Raw genomic sequence first — 10,459 nt, 5'->3', positions numbered from 1 at the left:
AGGAGTACGACGCAAATTGGAAGGGAAGCCCGGTCTCATTCTTCTTGGAGGTAAATCGCGCAAAGTATTTTTTTTATCTCGTTTACCGATTAATTAATATCGTTGGAGCTTGGCATAGCTGTCAATATTGAAAATGTCAAAGTTTTAACGGAAATTGGAGTAGAATGAAAAGAGAGGGGCACCTACCATACAAATTCAAATATCCATTTTTGTATATCCGTAACCACGGAATCTGCATTACAGGTATTCCTTGTATGTTGCTAATATGGGAAGTCTTGCAAAACAAAGCTGGCACTCATCGAATTCTATTATCATATCGTCGGCTTCGAATGTAAATCTGGTACTTATTCGATGCAGTTTGATAGAGCATCAACCAGGCAAAACAGTAATCTCAAATATTAGCCACACACAAAGTAACGACCCTTTATGACGAGTTTACTTCATATGCTTTTCATGAAAAATTCAAAACCTCGAAACATTATCGAAGCCTTATGCCCAAATTACATGTGCAGCAGCTTTGCCCGCTTCATTGTTTTATAGACACGTGCAGATATATTTACTCGGCAGCTCTATGCAGCGACTTGTGTCAAGACTTGTATAAAGAGTATAAAATATTTTTCAAACGCACTAAGGCTGTGTGCGAGTAGACCTAAATTTCTACCTAAATAGAGAAAAAACGTATATCACGGGAAACTGTCGATAAGGCAGTGTAAAATAAAAATTTTAAATTTTTATGAGCATACTTTTCAACCTGAATTCAAATGTGCGATGATGCCTGCTGCGATTAAGGTCAGATCGATTGTACGTGATGGTGAGCTAAATTTTTTTCAAGCTGATGTTGGCGATACAAGAATTGGATTCTTCTCAAATATGGACCGCGTTCTGAACATATTTGGCAGCCAAGTGCAGTAATTAGCCTAAAGAAGTTATTGGAGGCGTACCAACATCACAGTATTGAATTAGAGATTGTGGAAAAGGTCATTGTGCACGTGCTCCACTATGTCCGAAAAAGAGCCTTATACAACGGAACGAACTGCTATCTTGGGATAGGTACAGCGTAGGTTACCGCGGACCCAAAGTGACCTCTTTTCTTTTAAAGCGTGAAAACGCATCAAAAATACCAAATTTCTCGTATTGTTATTATTTTCTGGGCAGAAATAAACAATTTAGGTTTTCAAATCAACTCGCACAGTTTTGACAGCTTTTTCCTAAATTATTGCAGTGCTGGAAAGTTCCAGTGGAATATTAGTTTAGGTACCTAAAATTTAGGCGAACGCACACGTAGCCTAAATACTGAATTTGTCAATCCAAAATCTATTTTATTGTCAAAAAAATAGTTTTGAGTATAATACCGTTTTCACACAGAAACTTAATCGAATCACAATTCTATTTAATGAAATAATTAAGTTTCCCTTTTCATACAGGGCCTTTTGCTTCATTAAGGGAACATCTGTCAGCAGCACCAAAAAATATTTCGTTTCTAAAAAGAATAGTTAAAATGGAAAGCAGCCGTTTCCTTCTTAACTAGAGGTTCAGAGCTCAAAAATAAAAAATTGAGGGCACCTGTATGGTATGGACAAAAATTTTTATTTAACGTTACGAGAAGACAATTTGTTGCAAATTGTCCCTAATTTAGGTGTACGTGATCGATTTCGCAATAACCAAGACAAACACCCTTAACACATATCCAGGATTGTGCCGGTATTGTGCAGGCAAGGGTAATATGGAACTGCCCACACCTCATGAATCCACTTCCACATCTCTCGCCTTAAATGCCAATGAAAATTTCTTGTAAATTTTGGAATCGGCTGCACGGCAAAGGCTGATTAGTAAGATTAACGATTTAAAAACTACTCTTCTCGAAGAAAGGCATAAGGTGCCACCCGAAGCCGCTCAAAAACTAATTGGATCTATGGAAAATCATGAAGATGTTATTTAACAAAAAGGTGGTCATTCGAGGTACTAAACTAAATAAAAAGTAGTTTTTTCTAAGGCAGGGCGCAGTGCACGAAATAAGCTGTGAGCCACTGTATGTGCCTATTTTCGAAAAAGCCATATTATCTTTTGCAAAAAATGCAGCGCAAAATAAATTTTGAAATTTTTTCGTGTTTTTGTATTTTTCGTAAATTATTGAAAATAATTTATTTTTGATTGTCATTTGTTAGATTGAAAATACAACTCGAAGCACCTAGCGAAGCCGACTGGATTTTTCACTCGATTAGGCATTCAATAAAGCAATAATGAGATAACTAAGAATTTGTATTTTGTATGGAAGATTGAGTTCAATTAGGCCTTTAATGTAGACCAATTATTTCATTAAGCCTCTGTGTGAAATTCGCATAAGATTTGGAATTTAAATTAGTAAAACAATTGAAACGACGGAAAATATTTATTTATTTGGCATTTTGTTTTGTGCTCTTTCGTGATTGGGTTTTTTAGTACCCAACAGTAATATAATGCAGCAAATTTTGTTCGACAGGTCATGCAGCGCGCTGCTTAGCATGCAGCGACACATGTGTTTCGCGTAGGGTAAATGAGTGTGTTTAAAATCTAGCTGCGCAACAGTTTTTTGTTTTGGGCTTTGGGTCAGAAGTGTTCAGCAAACAATCTGAACCATGGCGCAATCACCAGGTGAAGTAAATAGAAAAAGACAAAACATGTACGCTATCTGAAACTGTACGGGTGTATTTTCAACGGGCAGACGCGGGTAAAAATTTTCCCCGAAATTAAAAAAATAGTAGAAAAAAAAGAATAAATGGCCATTAAAAACTGCATATTGCATAGCATTGCCGCCTTACGCCTGTGCAAAAGGGTATATTTATGCCCAGTACGAGTTTAAACTACTGTTGGCTTTGAAAAAAATTAAAAACTCTTGTTAACATACAGCAACTTCAAGTACAGTTGAAGCTTTCACTCAAAAAGCGGACATAACAGGGAGAGTTGTTATCCATATATACGTATAGAATATATTTACGTAAGTTTTTGAGTTGAACGTTGCTGCCTTTCGCGGCACAAAATGATTTTCGGGTTCGACTACTGATGTCGTTATGATGGAAAGATTAACAGACCCACTTGGAATTGAAAACTCTCAAATGTGTTTATCCCTAAAAACCCTTACCAATTTCCAGCAGCTTTATTTGTTGTTTTTGGGCGGTGGCCATGGTGTGATGGTAGAGCGTGCTTCGCCATCCACACCGAAGATCCTAGGTTCACGCCCCGGGCAAAGCAACATCAAAATTTTAGAAACAAGTTTTTTCAATTAGAATAACATTTTGCTAAGCGAGGTCGCCCCTCGGCAGTGTTTGGCAAGCATTCCGAGTGTATTTCTACCATAGAAAGCTCGCAGTGAAAACTCATCTGCCTTGCAGATGCCGTTCGCAGCCGGCATAAAAGGTGTAGGTCCCATCTCGCTAATTTGTAGGAAAAATTAAAACGGCCACGACGCAAATTGGAAGAGAAGCTCGGCCTAAAATCTCTTGTTGTTGTTGTTGTTGTAGCGATAAGGTTGCTCCCCGAAGGCTTTGGGGAGTGTTATCGATGTGATGGTCCTTTGCCGGATACAGATCCGGTACGCTCCGGTACCACAGCACCATTAAGGTGCTAGCCCGACAATCTCGGGAACGATTTATGTGGCCACATTAAACCTTCAGGCCATTCCCCCCTCCCCACCCCAAGTTCCATGAGGAGCTTGGGGTCGCCAGAGCCTCGTCTGTTAGTGAAACAGGATTCGCCACGGATAGGTGAGGTTGACAATTGGGTTCGGAGAAGCTATATATTGCGTTGGCAACCTGAAGGGTTGCGCTACACAACCCCTTGGATCTGGTATTTTAGTCGCCTCTTACGACAGGCATACCTACCGGGGGTATATTCTGATCCCCTAACCCGCTGGGGTCCTAAAATCTCTTCGGAGGTTATTGCGCCTTACATTTATTTTTATTATTTGTCGGAGGTCAGACATATGAACACATGTCTCTTAAATAAGTAATACAAACTTTATCGGAGATCCACCAAGAACTATTGACAGTTGAATTCATGATGTATTTACCAATTATACCAAATTATTATTTACCAAAATATGTGAGGGGATAGACGGCCGCCGCGGCAATCGGGCTTATACCGAAGCCAGCCGGATTCATGTATTGCAAATAACAATAAATATATCATTCCTCTAAATTTAAAGAGGCTGATTTTTAAATAAAAAAAGCAACAGAGACAATGTTTATCATATTTAGAGTACCATTGTTTTTTCGAAATTGTTACATATATAAAGCTTGAAACACAAAGCCCTGCCGCCTGTCAAAAATAGAATCCCCGTAATTACACGAAGTTGAACACAAAGAAAGCGAAGACCGAAATTTGAGCGACGAATGCCGTCGAGTTGTTTGTATCATCGCCGCCCGGCGATGGCGACAAACATCCCAAGGGTTGCTCTTGTAAATTTTTTTTAAGTATAAAAAAGAAAACATACTATCAAAAAAAAAGTTTTGTTGTTTTTTACATATAATTCTTATTTTACTGTCACAACACATTCTAAAAATTAGGAGGGATATCGAAAGGCGTGTTTCGGTATCATTACTAATAACCCCGCCAACTACATTTGCTAAATTTTTCTGCTCACCAGCGTACGTGCACTGTCAAAAATTTAAGATCATGCAAGCTTATGGAAAAGGGTTATGATATTAATGTTCGCCCACCGGATTAAGATTCCTGAGGACCAAACGTGTCTTTCGATACAGCTCTAACATGTTGGGCGTATTTTAGTAGTCAAGTGCTAAAGCAAAGAATTAAAAAAGTTTTAATTGTTTTCATCTTTATTTCTGTATATGGCCACTCTGAATGAAATGCGTCAGAAAATCTTGCTCGGCATTGTGTTTGAGTAGACCAAATATCTGCGCGTAATATGAGAAATGTCATCGTCCGACGCGGCTTATATCGTCGTCGCTCGGCATTGTGTTTGCGGTTTAAGTTATCACACGAAAGTTTTGGTGTTCTTGTTGTAGGAATGACAAAAACATTCCTCGAAAGTCTTGGGTAAAGCTGCCCAAGGGAAAACACTTGGTTGGATATAAGTTTTTTTTTTACAAAGTCATGTTTAAATTTTTTTGGAACAAATTAAACATACTTGGTGGAAACGTCTGCAATATGATCGAAATGCTTAACACGGCTTTACTTATGAAAGCCAACACTGAAAATACCCAAATGAAAGATCTATGTTATATAATTCAGTAAGGATCCATCGACGTTCAGCTAATACGTTGATGCGAAAAAGTACTAAAAGTCGCTTATTTTACTCCTGGAAAAATGCAAAAAACAACACTTTTTCGGGGACAACATTATTGAAAAATGTTCAGATAGCCGAATGACAGAACAAAGACAAATTTAGAGCAAGACAACTGACGGCTTACTTCACCTGGTTATTCCACCATGCTTCTGAACAGGCGTTAACATTTTACTTTGGAAAAATGACCATTAAAATTAAATTCCAATAAAGTCATAACGTTTTTTTCTGTAATTGAAATGTAAATTTAAATGGACATTTTTCTTTCATGGACGTTTCGCCTAATCTCTCGTAATTATCCGTAACTAACAATGTATGTATTTCGTACTTTTTAGATTGCAACAACGAATTGCAAACGCGGCATGTTCCAATGCTTCGTATGTCTTCGGTTAGCGCTGACGTCGGTATTCCCATCTTTAAGGGCTCCATTCCAAAAAAACATACTTTCATATTATGCTAGCCAATTTTAATGCCTAGCGTAAAAAATCCGACCTGAACGGGGCAACCATAATCCCTTATATAATGCATACAAATAACTTCGAAAAGTCATAAGAAGTAAATTATTAGCTGTTTATGAGCGTAAGAGGACTCTGGTTGAACTCCTATTTAGTGGTCTGATTGTACACCTGTTTAGGTTTACATAATGTATGAAATAAGGGTCATATCAAACGACCATTGTAAAAAGGGGAATACACTCATATCGGGATCTTAAACGAGCTCATAATAAGTGTTATCTAGCACTACGATTTAGGTTTCGTTTCTGACACTTTTCTGACTCCGAATGTTTGCTGGAAATAGGGTTTTGCCGCCATGTAAAATTTGTTTATGTCGGTTAGCAGGTTTACTCTATGTGAGGTCTTTATTGAGTGGCCAGTTCAACCTAACTTAGCCTAGCAGGTTTTTTTTTTAACTCAGAGTTGGCTTCTCATGGGAGTTTAAAGACACACATACCTTTCTTGGACAAATTAATTCCGTGTGAAAAATGACTTGCGGTGTTTTGCATGCGGGCCTAAGCCGACGATATACTTTAATATTTTGGTGTAGCCCATTTGCATGGCTTATCCTATTTTAATAAGCTTTTCGCCGATTTCAATATAATCGCATCAGTGCGTAGTGAAATTTGGTTTGAAGCTACTCCACATAAACACCGTGTTGTATAGAAATCTCGGTAAAAGCTTTAAGTAAGGGATATCAACCTTATCTAAGAAATTTTATTGGTCGAATTTTCAGCCCCGGACGATACTAGTATAATGTTTAAACTCTGCAAATAAATGGAAGTAGCTTGTTTTGTTTAAATATTTTTAGATAAACGAACTTTAGGAAATCCAAAGCTAAAATGTAATTAGTTTATTTCTACTAATTTTATTGCTATAATCTAAAATATAGGTGTCACGAGTGGGAAATGTTATTTCTAGTAAATAAAGCATTCGAAAGGGTCAAAATATGGTGGAAGTCATGGAATTATTTCATGGGCTAAATAAATATGATTAACGAAAAATTCGTAAAAGTTTTACTTTCTAATGCTATGACTCAGATTCAAGGGCCATGGGAAAAACCTACTTCATAAAAATTTCTACTGGACGTAACTAGTTGATATCCCTGTTAAATTATAGGGAAATGCCTACCCACTCCTAAAACGATTTCTACCTACCTGTCTCGGGTGGGACATACTTCATTGTTGAATAATTCCTTACCACTTCAAATAAGTCAAAAATGAATTGTTGCATAAAGTTTTAACGAGTTTGTGACAATGTGTAAGAAATAAAATATCAAAGGATTTTCAAAATTTACAATTACAACTTTTAACTTTTTTTGTCAATAGTGGTACAAAGCTAATACTCTTTTAAGCACATTTGCCATTGCTTTATTTGCGAATCGATAACCATAACGATTTCGTTATTCAGTAACTACCCTGCTAGACAGCTATCAGTCATTTGAGGCATCAATTGACAGATATGGCTGATGGAAATTTACATCACAGCGTAAAGCAAAGTTTCTATCAGGTTGTTAGAAGCGACATGACGAACCTGATGTAAACATTTTGTATACGTGTATGCATACACACCCATACCATGGTTTTCCATAGGAATAGAAGGAAACATGTATGCGAGTGTATTAGTGATGTCAAAAATTCTGTTAATGTGTTGGAGTTTCCATCAGCTCTGTCTAGCAGGGTATTTTGTATCGATATTTGTTTATGACGATCAGCTGTGTTAAATAAACGGCAAGTAAATTGGCTGCGTTATAAATCATGAAGTTAATATTTCTGGCAATTTTAGTTAAAAAAGAAAATCGGAACTTTAATTAAATACATTCAAACAGGAAAAGCAGCTTTATATATAAATCAAGTGGCATTTGAGTACTTGGCGTACGTTTTGTCACAAGATGAAGAATTACTAAGTCCATCGCCAGTGGACAGACACCTTCTTAGATAAGTAGATAATACATGCAACAGAGTTTCGAAAGCTGTACCGACAAACCCCAGACTTGGATCTCAACTTGATGGTCAATTAAGGGGTACAAGAATAACTGCGATGTCAACAGAGAAAAAAAAAGAAATTAATACCGCATTTACTTACCTTTTGTTAAAATAGGTAAAAACTTCACAATAATACCTTTTAAAAACAGTTAGTATACGGAATTTATTTATTTTTGCCATTCCTTTTGTGCTTTTCGTATTTTTTAGGTTTCGTTAAGCTGTGCTGCCACCTTTCTACTATTAAAACGAAATTTAAATGCCATTTATTTCGAGTCGTTAAAACTAAGTTAGTGAATAGTACAATCGATAAGGCAAGTGACGAAATCGTTAATTAAAATCTCGACAAATCGCATCGTTATAAGTTACTGAATTCCACTACAGGTGTTGTTATCCTAACAGCTGATTACTTCTTCTTGATTATTTTCCATACAGCGTCTTGTGCTTTAATATGTCAGTTAATCGAAATCAATTCAATTTTTTTTTTTGACTTGGCATTCTTCTGCACAGCGAATTGGTTGAATTCGCTTGGACACCACCTGGTATGGATTTGCCTTGATCAATACTTTATATTTTATGAAGAAAAAAGTGATGAAAATGGCTTTAAAGATTAAATGTAATATTTTTATGTTGACTGAAGGTTTTTACGACATTTGAATCAACACTATCTTTTATCCCCGTGCCAAAAGTATCCTTTTTTCATGGAACCACCCAACAAAAACTTGTCAAATAGGGCCCTTTTTCCAGAGAAACTAAAAAACGGAAAGGGTTTAAGGTAAATATTGGCACCTTTCTAGTCCAGTACAGTTTGTCAACTTTATTTTGACCCAATTTGAACTCTGCATGTTTCATCAAATCTAGGGCAGCATTGTTTGTATACTTAATAAAAGTCTGTATAGTGAATTTATAAGAGGAGGAAAATCCACACAAGTTCCCGGAATTGCGCTATACCATGACATAACTAAAAACAAAAACAATTTAAAAAAAGGCGTATAAAAGTTAAATTAAAATACACGGGGCCTGAAATACGTTTTAATTCGAAGTCAAACCACCTGAGCTTTTTTTCGAATCCCTGTTTTGTGAGCTAAAATATGCACAGCAATGAAAAAAATGTATTGAGTATGTACGGTCTATGTCAATGACTAGACCTACAAATTGAGTTATATTTCGTCAAAAGCATATTTTCACTGTCGAACCATGCAATTGATGTTACATGAAGACGCACTAAAATTCAGTTTTCTCAAAAATCGCTCGGGGATTTTTTGTAAAATTTCATTGCTGCGACTATTTTAGCTCACAAAATAGGAGTTCGCAGAAATATCTGAGGTGGTATGACTTCGCATTAAAGCATATGTAGTTCAAACACCCCGTGGATAGTTTCCATTAAAATAAAACTAAGAGGAGAAAAAAGCAACGAACTGAAATCAGAATAAAGTGTGCACTTTCCTTCCGGTTGTTGCATCCTTTCATAGAAATTTATTTCGCTATCATTCGTTGAGGGCAAGTTTCGCTACTCATGGGTATTACGAGAAGGACTATAATCCTTCAAGATAGATATCCCGCGAATAATCTGCGACATCGTCCTAATTTCAAACCCAGAGGTATGAATATGTATATTGTTCTTGTTCGATGATTATGTAATATTTGTTTACACAGGCCCGCATCATGATTCTTCGTTAGGTTCACTGGTGCTATTGGTCTTGCGGGTCCCAAATAGATGAAGTTCTTAACTGCTGCCCAGATGCCAATGCGCCGATTGTTTCTTTGATCAGGAGAAGAGCATCAATATTGTTTCTTTGGTCTCGTTCAATGCAAGACCTATGTTTTCCACTTCTTTATCAAGACCGGAATTTAAACGTTCGTCTAATAGATTGTGCTATTATGACCAGAAAATGAATAATGAGGCGAAATTTTTTTCCACCAAAAGAAATGAGTCTGGACATTTTGAAACCCGCTTCATATATAAAAACCTATAACCGTTTTCAAGGACGTTCATCTATTCATAACATCATCAGCTTCAGTCATCAGATGAAACGCATTGCAAATGCTTTGTTCTTATTTAATTATTAATTTGACTTTCAGGTACAGTTAAATAAACAAAATATTTCGGCGCTTAAGCGTACGAATTCAGAAGGATTGGAAGACATACGACCCGCTGAGAACGCCAATCGCATCAATTCTCGTTGGTCCAATGATGAAGCTTTACTCGTTGTGCAGGGTGTACGAAAGTATGGCAAGGACTTCCAAGTAATTGAATATTTCAATAAGCCTAAGGCAAATGATTAAATGTTTATGAAAAAAATATTATTTAAATAGACAATAGCCGAAACAATTGGAACGAAGACAGAAACTCACGTACGCACCTTTTTCGTTAGCAACCGTCGACGTTATAACTTAGATCAAGAACTAAAAAAATATGAAGCCGAGAAAGAGGAAGCGTTGGCTACTACTGCTACTGCTGCTACTGCTTCTGCAGCTACTGTTGATACCAGTAATGTCAGCACCAAAAATGAAGATGTAAAAAAAAGAGACATATCTGGAGCAACTGGTACAACGGGTGAAGCAGGTGGTGCTTCTTCTGGCATTGCTGATGAATCGGATAACACAACCTCAAGCGAAACAACTGTTTCCAAATCCACTAACGATGAGTCTAAATTTAATAGCAGCAATAATAGTTCACAAAAGGATAATGTTATAATGGAGGT

General features: G+C 36.8%; 1 protein-coding gene across 5 annotated transcripts in view; it reads left to right on the top strand.

The window, feature by feature from the left end:
• Positions 1–10,459, top strand: part of CoRest (REST corepressor) — a 49,177-nt gene that overhangs the window by 28,402 nt on the left and 10,316 nt on the right. For all 5 annotated transcript variants that reach the window (XR_010952875.1, XM_067782693.1, XM_067782692.1 and 2 more), the window contains 2 exons: positions 9,837–10,001; positions 10,071–10,457. Coding sequence is in view for 4 of the 5 variants with exons in the window: in XM_067782693.1 (XP_067638794.1) it covers positions 9,837–10,001; positions 10,071–10,457 (552 nt within the window). In the remaining variant the exon portion in view is untranslated. The remainder of the gene's footprint in view (positions 1–9,836; positions 10,002–10,070; positions 10,458–10,459) is intronic.

This window comes from Eurosta solidaginis, chromosome 4 (assembly GCF_040869045.1).
Source record: "Eurosta solidaginis isolate ZX-2024a chromosome 4, ASM4086904v1, whole genome shotgun sequence".
Classification (NCBI taxonomy): Eukaryota; Metazoa; Arthropoda; class Insecta; order Diptera; family Tephritidae; genus Eurosta; species Eurosta solidaginis.
This window is presented reverse-complemented; position numbering and strand designations above follow the sequence as displayed.